Source organism: Symphalangus syndactylus, chromosome 1 (assembly GCF_028878055.3).
Source record: "Symphalangus syndactylus isolate Jambi chromosome 1, NHGRI_mSymSyn1-v2.1_pri, whole genome shotgun sequence".
Classification (NCBI taxonomy): Eukaryota; Metazoa; Chordata; class Mammalia; order Primates; family Hylobatidae; genus Symphalangus; species Symphalangus syndactylus.
The window spans coordinates 142,032,298-142,046,046 of NC_072423.2; the positions used below are offsets into that span (position 1 = coordinate 142,032,298).

Consider the following 13,749-nt stretch of genomic DNA (forward strand, 5'->3'; position numbering starts at 1 on the left):
ATTTTTGCAACCTACTCATCTGACAAAGGGCTAATATCCAGAATCTACAATGAACTCAAACAAATTTACAAGAAAAAAACAAACAACCCCATCAAAAAGTGGGCAGAGGACATGAACAGACACTTCTCAAAAGAAGACATTTATGCATCCAAAAAACACATGAAGAAATGCTCCTCATCACTGGCCATCAGAGAAATGCAAATCAAAACCACAGTGAGATACCATCTCACACCAGTTAGAATGGCCATCATTAAAAAATCAGGAAACAACAGGTGCTGGAGAGGATGTGGAGAAATAGGAACACTTTTACACTGTTGGTGGGACTGTAAACTAGTTCAACCATTGTGGAAGTCAGTGTGGCAATTCCTCAGGGATCTAGAACTAGAAATACCATTTGACCCAGCCATCCCATTACTGGGTATATACCCAAAGGACTATAAATCATGCTGCTATAAAGACACATGCACACATATGTTTATTGCGGCACTATTCACAATAGCAAAGAGTTGGAACCAACCCAAATGTCCAACAACGATAGACTGGATTAAGAAAATGTGGCACATATACACCATGGAATACTATGCAGCCATAAAAAATGATGAGTTCATGTCCTTTGTAGGGACATGGATGAAACTGGAAAACATCATTCTCAGTAAACTATCGCAAGGACAAAAAACCAAACACCGCATGTTCTCACTCATAGGTGGGAATTGAACAATGAGAACTCATGGACACAGGAAGGGGAACATCATGCTCCGGGGACTGTTGTGGGGTGGGGGGAGGGGGGAGGGACAGCATTAGGAGATACACCTAATGCTAAATGACGAGTTAATGGGTGCAGGAAATCAACATGGCACATGGATACATATGTAACAAACCTGCACATTGTGCACATGTACCCTAAAACCCTAAAGTATAATAAAAAAAAAATAATAAAATAAATAAATAAATAAATAAATCAGCCAGGGAAAAAAAAAAAAAAAATCCCAGTTTTTGTTTGTTCGAGACAGAGTCTCTCTCTGAAGCCAAGCCTAGAGTGCAATGGTGTGGCCACACCTCACTGAAGCCTCAACCTCCCGGGATCAAGCGATCCTGTCTCCTTGGCCACTGGAGTAGCTGGGACTACAGGTGTGCGCCACCATGTCCTGCTAATTTTTTTTTTTTATTTCTGTAGGGACAGTGTCTTGCTATGTTGCCAGGGCTGGTCTGGAAATCCTGGGCTCAAGTAATCCACCCGCCTTGGCCTCCCAAAGTGCTGAGATTGCAGGCATGAGCCACCACACCTGGTTTTAATTCCCCATTTCGATAGATGAGAAAGAAGGTTCCAGAGGGTTATGAAATTTGCACAGCTAGCATAGGTAACCAACCCAGCAGTACAGATGCAACCCTCTCGCAGTGCAGGGCAGAGAGGCTGCTCTAAAAATCCAAGGCACACAGGCACGGAAGCAGCGTGCTAGAGCTCTGAGCTCTGCAAAAACACCACCAAGGTGAATGAGACTGGCTGAAGGCGTCCGGAAAGGTAGATTTAATCCTGTCTATTTCTCCACTGTTCCCTGACTCCCTCCTCTTTCCCTTTCTCCGTGTTTTCTTATGGAAAAAGCTTTTCTGTTTAAAGCCAAGAATATCTGGTTTAAAGTATCACTGCTAGTGGTGGGGAAAAGCCCAAAATCTCTAATCCCAGCAGTGTGATCGTTAAGATGCAGACGTGATTACCTTCCCTGGGGCAAATAATAAGAGGGACCTGAATAAGGTAGAAGACCCAGCTCCGCATGTGAATCAAACCATTGCCCTGATCCCCCCACTCAGAGCAGGAATAAAAATACCTGTTTCACACCTCCTACAGTTGTGAGGATGAAGTAACATGGTGAATGTACATCTTTCCAAGTGTGTACAGGGCTACCTATATCTAACTACTATTATCTCAGTGACCAGCACTAAGGCAATTCTTCCTGTTTCACCAAATAGCATCCAAGCTCCAGCTATCCTCTTACCATGTGTTGCTTTCTTCCCTTGAGGCTGGCCTCGGCATTCTATGAACCTGATTTCATCCTATTCAAAATACTAGTGAGTAAAGAGAAAGTACAATGAAGAAGTAACTGAAGGATTTACCCCAAGTTCTACATAAGCTCAAAGGGGCCTCTGACTACATATTTCCTTCAATCCTTCCTTCCATGAGATAATCATAGCAGAGTTGAAAAAACACTACTGATAACAATACAGAAATCCAGTGTACCCTGACGTGCATAAGACTGAATACTCTCATGCCCAACCCCAACCCTGACATTTTTCCATTATTTGGACTTCTTCTGGCAGCAACTGATAAATCAGTACAAATAAAAAGGGTCACTGTTAACTAGAAGCACTACCTCCTAGAAGAAACTGAATTCTCCACAAGAGATTCTACAATGCTGAATACACATCAATATTTGGGTTGAATTTAATTTTCACCCATTCTCCACAGCCCTTGGGAGATTTTAAATCAGAGTGGTAAGAAGTGCATTCTGATTCAGGTCTTGAGTATTTTATTAGAAAATGGGGCACAGTTTCTAGTGATGATCTTTTCTTTTTTTGAAGACAGGGTTTTGCTCTGTCACCCAGGCTGGAGTAGAGTGGCATGATCACAGCTCGCTGCAACTTCAGCCTGCCCAGCTAAAGTGATCTCCCACCTCACCCTCCCAAGCAGCTGGGACTACAGGTGCATGCCACCATGCCTGACTCATTTTTGCGTTTTTTTGTAGAGACAGGGTTTCGCCATGTTGCCCAGGCTGGTGTTGAACTCTTGGCTTCAAGTGATCCATCTGCCTCTGCCTCCCAAAGTGCAGGGATTACAGATGTGAGTCACAGCAACTGGACTCTAGTGATGACCTTTCATTGGAAATTTACTACAAATCTAACAAAACAGCTTTACTTTAATAAATTTATAGCTGATTTCCCTTGAATATTGTTTACAATCCTGGAAGACTGATTTTTGTTTAAATCACCCCAGAGTTACTCAGATAAGGATAGTGCTCACTAACTTCAATAAAAACTGCTTGAAGATTTTTTTATAACAGATGTTGGGCCTTGTGTACACAATGCAATTTTGAAGACATGACAATATACTTTTAGATATCAGAGTTAAAATAAATTGTAGCGGAAATTTGGAAATCTTTAATCCTTACTGTGCAAATCTGAATTGCATTTTAGAAACACGTGGGATGCATCCTAAAGCTCCAGTCTTGGTTTCTCACCAGAAACCAGAGTTCTCTTCTAAAGGAGAAGGCCTGGGGGCAGTGATGTATTCTGTTTTAAATATGTCATAGTTACGATGAGAGTGGGGATTAAAGTAGACATACAAAAATGAGGGCATTCTAACTGTAATTCTGAGGTTAATCACTTAATCTCTTTGAACATTTGTTTCTTCATCTGTACAAAAGAAATGGTAATGTATTGTTTGTTTCACAGGAGTGTTGTGAAAAGACTTAACTCGATGAGAAAAAGTGTTGTGAACTCCAAATCACATGTATAAGATCAGCCTGACTGGCTGCAGTGGCTCACACTTGTAATTCCAGCACTCTGGGAGGCTGAGACAGGAGGATCACTCGGGCACAGGAGTTCAAGACCAGCCTAGGCAACACAGTGAAACTCTGTCTCCACAAAAAATTTAAAAACTAGCCAGACATGTGCCTGTAGTCCTGGCCACTCAGGAGGCTGAGGCTGAAGGATAACCTGAGCCCACGAGTTGGAGGTTACAGTGAGCTTATGATTGTGCCACTGTATCCCAGCCTGGGTGATAGAGCAAGACCCTGTCTCAAAAAAAAAAGAAAGAAAGAAAAGAAAAAAATCAGTATGTATCCACCACTACCACTGCTGCAAGTAGCCTGGAAAATCCTGACACGTCTCAACCAGAATCACCATCTCCTCTAACATCAGCTCTTCCTCCAGACACGCCCGTCCATCCTGCTGACATCTCATTCTCCCAGGCATCCAAGCTTAGAAACCTGGGTCACGCTACCTGGTTCCTCCAACCTCTGTGATGCAAGAATGATCTCACCTTTTCAAAATATACACCTGATCAGCTCAACCCTTTGCTCGATAATCACTGACAATTTCCAATTGTTCCTGAAAAGAGTCAAAACACATAAGTAGCCCCCAAGACCCTGTCTTGTCTGGCCCTGCCCCACCCCCCACAATGCTTTCCCTGCTTCTGCACTCCAGTCACACTGGCCCCTTTGGCTCCTCCAAAGCCCGCTTTCCCTCCAGCTACGCAGCCTTTGCCACATGTTCCTCAGCTGGAACTGCCAGCCCTCGGGGCCATGTCCTCTGCAAAGCCATCCTTGGCTCCTTGGAGCTGCCGCAGTGCTAATGTAATTGGGGTGAAAAGAAACCTATCCCTCACGTCACAGCACTTGTTATTGTTTTTAACTATATGTTATGTGATGTCTCTCTCTCCCTCCCCAACTAAAACGTCATGAGAGCAGTGATTCTGTTTTACTCCAGTATCATAACCTCAACACTTAGCACCTATTGGGTACTCAAAACATGTTATGAGTAAATCAATCAATCTTGGGATCCTCTCCTCACTGTTGATGTATTTAAGCTAAGAAAAAATATATAGGGGCCGGGCACAGTGGCTTACACCTGTAATCCCAGAACTTTGGGTGGCTGAGGTGGGAGGATCACCTGAGACCAGGAGTTTAAGACCAGCCTGGGCAACACAGCGAGATCCCATCACTACAAAACATTGTTGAAATTAGCTGGAGGTGGTGGCCTGTGCCTGTAGTCCCAGCTACTAGAGAGGCTGAGGCAGGAGTATTGCTTGAGCCCAGGAGTTCAAGGCAGCAGTGAGCTATGATTGCACCACTGCACTCCAGCCTGGGGGAGACGGAGACCCTGCCTCAAAAAGGAAAAAAAAAAAAAAAGGAAAAGAAAATTTACAGGGAAGAGGAAAGTGAGCTAACTAAATATCTGATATGTGTTTAGAGGCACTGAAATAAGTGCTCAGTGTTGAATACCTGTAATAGTTAATATTGAGTGTCAACTTGATGGATTGAAGGATGCAAAGTATTGTTCCTGGGTGTGTCTGTGAGGGTGTTGCCAAAGAAAATTAACATTTGAGTCAGTGGACTCGCAAAGGCAGACCCACCCTCAATCTGGGTAGGCACCATCTAATTAGCTGCCAGCGTGGCTAGAATAAAAGCTGGCAGAAGAACATGGAAGGACTAGACCAGCTGAGTCTTCCAGCCTCCATCTTTCTCCTGTGCTGGATGCTTCTTGATCTGAAACATTGAACTCTGAGTTCTTCAGCTTTTGGACTCTTGGATTTATGCCAGTGGTTTGCCAGGGGCTCTAAGGCCTTCGGCCACAGACTGAAGGCTGCACTGTCGGCTTCCCTACTTTGGAGTTTTGGGGACTCGGACTGGCTTCCTGGCTCGTCAGCTTGCAGATGGCCTATTGTGGGACTTCACTTTGTGATGGTGTGAGTCAATACTCCTTAATAAACTCCCTTTCATATATACATCTATCCTGTTAGTCCTGTCCCTCTAAAGAACCCTGACCAATACGATACCTCACTTATTCATCACAAAATCCTACCAGACTGTATTGGTTTTCCACTGCTGCTGTAACAAATTACAATAAACTCAATGCTTTTGAACAACACAAATTATGGTACATTTCGGCAGGTCAGAGACCCAACCTTGGCATCAAGGTGTCAACAGAGCTGCGTGCCTTCTGTAGACTCAAGGAGAATCCGATTCCTTGCCTCTTCCAGCTTCTAGAAGCTGCCTCCGTTCCTTGCTTCACATGTGGTCTCTTCCTCCATCATCAAAGCCAGGAACATCACATGTCTCTTATCATTATCCTATAGCCACATCTCCCTCTGAACTCAACCAGGAAAGAGTCTCTACTTTAAGGACTCGTGCGATCAAGCTGGGCCTGCCTGGATATTCGAGGATAATCTTCCATCTCAAGGTTCTTAACCTTGGTCCCAGAGGCAGAGTCCCCTGTTCCATGTAAAGTAATGTGTTTGTGGGTCCAAGAGATCTAAATGTGGCTAATATTTGCCATTATTCTGCCTAACAAATAGATTGTTTATTCCCTTTTGATAGAGGGAGAAACTCAAGAGCTAAAAGTTACAGCACAAGGAAGTGAGGGATGCTGGATTCAAATTATTTCTGGTTTTCCAGAAAGTGGGTCTGTCTCTCTAAAATGGTTGCTTCTCCATTTTAATAACTATTTAATAATTAGGGTAGCATAATGAAACATTTCTGACAAAGTCAATGAGAAGTTACTGCATTCACTACCCAGGGCTGCTGCTATGAATGGCCATAAACTTCATGGCTTAAAACAAAAGATATTTACTCTCTCACAGTTCTGGAGGCTGGAGTCAGAAATCAAGGCTGTGCAGGGCTGTGCTCCCTCTTCCAGCTTCCGGTGGCTCTCATCTTACGGCAGCATAACTCTGCTTTCTGCCTCTTTCTTCACTTGGCCTTCTTCCTAGTGTTTCTGTCTGATATGCTTTGGCTGTGTCCCCACCCAAAACTCATCTTGAATTGCAACTCCCACAGTTCCCATGCGTTATGGGAGGAACCTGGTGGGAGGCAGTTGAATCAAGGGGGCAGGTCTTTCCCATGGTGTTCCTGTGATAGTGAGTGGGTCTCATGAGATCTGATGGTTTTATAAAGGGGAGTTTCCCTGCACAAGCTCTCTTGTCTGCTGCCATGTTAGACACGCCTTTCACCTTCCACAGTGATTGTGAGGCCTCCCCAGCTATGTACAACTGTAAGTCCATTAAACCTCTTTGTTTTGTAAACTGCCCAACCTCGGTTATGCCTTTATCAGCAGCGTGAAAACAGACTAGTACACATTTCCCTTGGCTCTCCTCTTATAAGGACACCTGTAATGGGATTTAGGGTCCTAAATCCAGGGTGATCTCATCTTGAGATCCTTTAATTACATCTGCAAAGATCTATTTCCAAATAAGCTCACATTCTGAGGTTCTAGGTGGACATAAATTTCGGGGGATAAATATTCAGGCCACCATACTGACATATACAGAACTTACGATAAAAATATAATGTACCATCGAGTCAACTGTCTAAGAGGTAGCAGACAACCTCTTTAAAGGCGCACACTAGCTGTGAAGATCAGCCTCCTCGCTGTGTGGCCTGCTGTCAGAGTGAACTTCAGCAAATACCACAGGAGCCCCTGACAACATCTGCTCTGACACAGGGAAGGATAAAAAGCAGAAATATAAAAACCTGTCACCCATCTATTTCCATATTCCTTGTACCTAAATGTTTCTTTCTCCCCTGCCCCCATCTCTTTCCATATGACAGTTTAGCAGGCACCTACGGAATGGAACAGTACCACTCGCAATATAATATTTATGAGATGGTTAAAGAATAATAACTGTGGTATCTATTTTAATTTCCATTTTAATCTTTTGTCCTACTTTTGAAAAAAAAAGGTCTAAAAAAGTACTGTAATTCAAGCACAAAGATAAGCATACATACTTAATACTTTTTTTTTAAGAGTCAGGGTCTCACTTGGTTGCCCAGGCTACAGTACAGTGGTGTAATCGGGACTCACTGCGGCCTCAAATTCCTGGGCTCAATCGACCCCCTGCCTCAGCCCCCTGAGTTGCTAGGACCACAGTCATGAACCACCAGCCCTGGCTATTTTTTTTTATTTTTTGTAGAGATGGGGGTCTCACTAACTCTGCAGGATTGTGCCCAGGCTTGTCTGGAACTCCTGGCCTCAAAAAGGACCTTCTGCCTCGGCCTCTAAAAGCAGAGATTACAAGTGTGAGCAACCGCACTCAGCTGCATAATTAATAGTCTGGAAGGAGCTTTCTTGTTATTGCTATTGTTCTTGGTTTGAGGGGTGTGGGGAGGGGAGCTGTGATGGGGGAGTTTGGTGTTACGCATGCTGAGTGCAAAGCACGCCTGGGGAGGCATGGAGGCCTCACTGAGGATGTGGGGAGCATGCCCAGGGCTGACCTTGAGATGAAAAACCAAATTTAGAATTTTCTCTTCCTAAATATTTTGAGCCTCATATTTGTAGCCCTTCATAAAAAGCTTCTTCATAGCTCTCATATTAATGACACAACCAAATACAAGAGTTAAGAATTAAGGAGTTAGTAGTTAATATTTAAGGAATAGCCTGGGAGTCCTGCAGACCTGGGTTTGAATAAGACCTTGGGAAGGTTGCTTAACCACACCTAGCCTCAGTTTCCCCAGCTGTAAAATGGACAAATGTCTCTAGTTCATGTTATTGTGAGGATCACATGAGACACTCAGCAGTGTGCTTTGCTGTGGAATAACCTCTGACCATGTTAGTTATCAGAGTCTCACTAGGTCCTAGAAGGAGGCAGGAGATATCTGTGTTCCCATTTGATAGCCTCAAAGAAGTCAAAAGCACACACAGCCAGTGCTGCAGGGCTGGAGACATAAACGGAAATCAAACAACTGCAAATCCCTGTCAATTCTCAGTGTAATTAAATTCCTGGCAGAATAATAAGGTACTTCATAATATAGTTTGATTGTTCTCCCAAACTATAATCCAACCAGCAAATTATGTTTGAGTTCTTTAAACCACCTGAACCGTAAGAGAATTCATACCAATTCTGAGTATAAAATTTCTATTACGTTGGGGGAGTAACTGTCCCCCAAGTCACAGGCAGAGCCGATGAAGCCAAACAGGCACTGATGTTTAGAGTCTGTAACAAAAAGGCGAAGACTCAGTAGAATGTAATCTAAATCATGAACAGGCCAAATCTGCCCCTCAGCCTGTCCTTGAAAATAAAGTTTTATTGGAACACAGCCATGCTCATTCATTTGTGTATAGCTGTGACAAAGATGGCATGGCCCATAAAACCTAAACCATTTACTATGTTGCACTTTACAGAAAATGTTTGCCAAACTCTGCTGTAACAGAAGACATATAATGGGGCAGCTTTGAGTAGAACCTGAAAATATCTTAAAATGCCAAATTGCATTGCTAGCGTTCTTGCTTGTTACTTTCAGTCTCACGAAATAGGGGTGCTTTATTTTTCATGATGTAGCATGGAAGGTAAATCCCCCAAGTGACATGAGCAAGAGGATCTTTTTTTTTTTTTTTTTTTTTTTTTTTTTTTTTGAGACGTAGTCTCGCTCTGTTGCCCAGGCTGGAGTGCAGTGGCGCAGTCTTGGCTCACTGCAAGCTCCACCTCCCACGTTCACGCCATTCTTCTGCCCCAGCCTCCTGAGTAGCTGGGACTACAGGCCCGCCACCACGCCCAGCTAATTTTTTTTTTTTTTTTTTTTGTATTTTCAGTAGAGACGGGGTTTCACCATGTTAGCCGAGATCGAGACGATCTCCTGACCTCGTGATCCGCCCGCCTTGGCCTCCCAAAGTGCTGGGATTACAGGCGTGAGCCACCGCCCCTGGCCTGGAGGATCTTAAAGTTAGGAGGCATTTCTCCCAAGAAAGCCACTGGAGTATCCCGACACACAGCCACAGTAGTCCCTGTGGCCTCAATAGCTTTTTCTCCCCCATGATGAAATTCCGCACATCTACAGACAGGAAGGACTCACTCGGATTTTCTCTTCTTCCAGGGTTGGTGCTGGCCTAGATCCTTGCTCCAATTCCTCCTTTTCTGCCCCTTTCTTGCAGATGTCTTTAGTCTGCTGGTTATCTGGAGCCTGCAGATCATGGTACTGTGATTTTGTTTTCAAGCTATTGGTGAATTCTTCAGAGTGAGTTTTTCTGAAGACAGGCAAAAGTGAAATTCTCAAAAAACATTCTTCAACAGGAAGAGCTTTTCCAAAGCATATGTCGACATTCAAATTATGTGAAAAACAGTAACAGACACCACTTACTGAGTGCTTCTAACATGCTGGGCCCTGTGTTAGGTGTGTAAAGACGTTAACTTCATCCTCATCACAACGCTGTGAGGAAGGCATTATCATCCTCACTTTGTTATAAGAGCTCCAAGAAATTTTGTAATTCATCCAAGACCACATAGTGGTACAGCCAAGATCTGAACCCTGGTCTGCCTGACTCCTGGTTTAGAAGTTAACCTATTAGAACACACCGTCTCCTTCCAATCAATGATTAAATAATTCCTTTATCTTCATATGGCCATTGATAGTTTTAAAGTTACAGGCACTAGTGGGCAGCATCCCAGCCCTTGAAAGTCCAATGCACCATCCACTGTGCCAGAGTCTGCTTTGCATCCCTAGCCCTTGGGAACTGAACTGTGGTCCTCATGTCTGTCCCAATTTCCACTTCACAATCTCAGAGTACGGCTGTCAACATCATTGCCCAGAGCCAGAGGAGGACACCCAGAGCACCCCAGGTACCCAGCAGAGGAGCGCCATCACCTGCCTCAGTTTCCCTCCGAGTTACCTTCCTACATCTGCAGTTGACGTCACTTCCCTATTGAAAAACCTAACCGTCCACAGAATAAGGTCTAAACTCCTAAATCTGGCCTCTGAAGCAGTTGTCCAAGTGTTTTCCAAATGCTCAGAAGACCTCATCATTCCCCAAAGAACCACCCGTAGTCAAGTCTAGGGATCTTGGTTAAGCCCTCTGCCTGCACTTTCTTCCTGGCCTTCTGTAGCTGGAAAACCACTCCTTTCAAGGTTCGGTTCAGATTTCACCTTGTCTGTGGATCAGAATGATAGGTTCCCACCTATGCTTGGTAAACTTTCTGTTTCTACCTTAATTATAGCACAAATCACAGCCTGCACTGGCCGCAGTGAGCTGTGCATATGTCTCCTTCTCCTCCTAGACTGGAAGCTCCCTGTTTCTCTTTGAATTCCCAGTACCTTGCACTGTGTAGGCACCTAAAGAGCCTGATTATCCAGCCACCTGTATCTAAGTGATCTCCTTGGAAAGCCTGAAGCTTGCACAGTCACTGCATTTCTCACATATGTTCCTGATACTCAGCTGCGTCGGCCTGCATTGCTCTAACATGACTCTGGTGCAGCCACGGGTGATCACTGGGGAATTCACACACTCATACAGATCAAAACTGGAATGACAAGCAGGGAGATGAAGCAGCTGATTTGACAGCACTAAAGACTTTCATGAGGTCTTTAGTGCTATCAAAAACTTTAGATCAAAAGTCTAAATCAACCTTCTAAAGAGATCCAAAAGGTCTTCAGACCAAAAATCTAAATCAACCTTCCAAAGAGATCCAAAGTGACTTTTGTGACCCTCCAACCCAACCCTACTCTTCCACCTGATACTGTGAGCAAGAGGCGTGTTTGCCATGTTTTCTAAAGTCTGGAAAGTCTTTAAGTCTCTGGTTGCTTTGCAGATCTCATACCTGAGCTCTTCTGCCTCCTGTTCTGCTTTCAGCCGGACCCTCTCAGCAATAATTTCATTACAGAGCACATCATAGGGTTTATCTAGATGGTGTTCGCCCATCACCCACACCCAGACTTCCTTATCGGCTCCCAGCTTCCAATGAACAGATTTGCCATTCTCTGCAAACAAACACACAAACAAAAAATTCAGATTGTACAAATATCTTTAGTCATAGATTACTGTTTCCATCACTAAAGTATTTAGGGTCTTTGAAAAAATATATATATATTAGATGAGACAAAGAACTTCCAACTGCTCAGGAACATCTGTAGGTAGCAATGGCAGTGGTGGCAGTGGTGGCAGTGAGAGGCAGCTTCAGTGAATATATTTGTTTTAAAAATATCAGGGGTATGTTTTTTGCACGTGCTTTTTTTTTTTTTTTTTTTTTTGACAGAGTCTCACACTGTTGCCCAGGCTGGAGTGCAGTGGCATGATCTTGGTTCACTGCAACCTCTGCCCCCTGGGTTCAAGCAATTCCCCACCTCAGCCTCCCAAGTAGCTGGGATTACAGGCACCTGCCACCACGCCCGGCTAATTTTTGTATTTTTAGTAGAGACAGAGTTTCACCATCTTGGCCAGGCTGGTCTTGAACTCCTGACCTCGTGATCCACCCACCTCAGCCTCCCAAAGTGCTGCAATTACAGGTGTGTTACTGCACCTGGCTGCACGTGCCTATTTTATAAATGAAGAAGCAGAAATGGGAAGAAAGCATTCATTGTTTGCATTATCCTTTAGGGTAACAGAGCTAGCACTTCACACCATAATCTCTTAAATCTAACAATCTCCCTGTAACCCAGAATTCCACAGCTGTTCAAGGGTGTGGCATTTGTACTACATTCACAGGCTTCATTGGTGGATAAAAAGCAGGTTTTATTATTTTATTTTATTTTTATTTATATTGTATTTTATTTGTATTTATTATTTTATTTTAGAAATGGTTTCTTGCTCTGTCACTCAGGCTGGAGTGCAGTGGTGAGATCATAGTAATTAGGACTACAGGCATGCATTACCATGCCCAGCTAATTTTTTAAATTTTTGGTAGAGACAGGGTTTTGCTTTGTTGCCCAGGCTGGTCTCAAACTTCTGGCTTCAAGTAATCCTCTTGCCTTAGACAAGGAGGCATTTTGGATTTAGACCACCGTGAGTTCAAATCCTAGCCCTGCCACTTACGAGCTATGTGACTTGGACAACTTTCTTAAACTCTTTAGACTCAATTTCCTCATCTGCAAAATGGGAATACCAGTATTTACTACCTAGGGTTGCTGTGGGTAGGCAGGCTACCTGTGCCAAGTTCTTCACCTAGTGCCTGCCACATAACAGGAGTTCAATAGAGGTTAACTGCTATCATTGCTAGCCTATTATTGACTTATATGGCTGCCTCAGAGATTCACACCAGCCTGTGAGAAGATAATATGACCAGGTAGTGTGATACTTGGTGAAGCTACTTAAATAACCCTTGTTTACAATTGGCCTCCAGGTTAGATTACATCCTAGTGCTCCTGAAATGCGGCCACATCGGTCGCGCTCCCTTAAACCGGGAGCAGGTGGAGCGTACCTAGGAGAGGCCAACAGAGACCATCCCTGAGTCTGTCAGGGCAACTGTGGGCCCAAGGTGGACCTCCAGTCAAGACCCCAAACTAGCAGTGGTGCTGACTGCATGGAAGAGGGCACCCGGCTGGTGTGTGTGCTGGGCCCTGTTTGATGAGTGAAACATCCACCACACTGGGATTGTGTCTTGTCCTCTCACACTAAGTCAAAGGAGGTTTCCAATTAAGGTGTCTTCTGTCCAATGTATTGTTGACTTTTGTACTGTGGCCCTGGGATACATTACCAAAGCAGGCTGCTCAAAGCCAGGCTCGTGCTTTCTTTTGACCCTTTCTACCCTTCTTGGTACAGTGGACACTCCTGCAGTATGTTCTAAACAGAGATGCTGGGCAGAGGGAATAGACTCAGACTGCACTACCAAAGAATTCCTGTTTTCACTGTGGAGAAACAGCAAATGTGGCCTCCAGGTAAGAAGGAGAAGATCAGTCCCACTGTGCCAGAATGGGGCTGGGCACCAATGCCAGCTCCTGGCAAGCTCTTTGTCTGTTTGACGTAATGCCAGATGGTTCGTTAACTTTAGAAAGCTGTCATACCTCATAAAACTCCTTTTATTACACTCTCTCAGGCCAACTAATAATATTTTTATTATGTCAGCCTCTCAGCCTTCACCTAAGTAGTTCTCGGTCAGTATTTTTTTTGACAGCAAGAGCAAGATTCCCAGAAAGGATGGCAAGTGGCACTGTGCCAGGGGAAGAAAAAGGAAGGGCAGAGGGATTCCAGTAACTCAGCTAAGACAGCCCAGAACAGCCTCCAGAGAGGCCATAGGCTACGGGCAGGGCGGGGACTCTTAGGGAAAAGGGGCATTGC

At 44.2% G+C, this 13,749-nt stretch overlaps 1 protein-coding gene across 1 annotated transcript in view; it reads right to left on the reverse strand.

Moving 5' to 3' along the window:
* Window positions 1-13,749, reverse strand: part of SH2D4A (SH2 domain containing 4A) — an 89,929-nt gene that overhangs the window by 57,297 nt on the left and 18,883 nt on the right. Inside the window, exons 3-4 of the mRNA XM_055286490.2 lie at window positions 11,297-11,456; window positions 9,558-9,729 (exon numbers count right to left, since the gene is read on the reverse strand). Coding sequence (XP_055142465.2) covers window positions 9,558-9,729; window positions 11,297-11,456 — 332 coding nt within the window. The remainder of the gene's footprint in view (window positions 1-9,557; window positions 9,730-11,296; window positions 11,457-13,749) is intronic.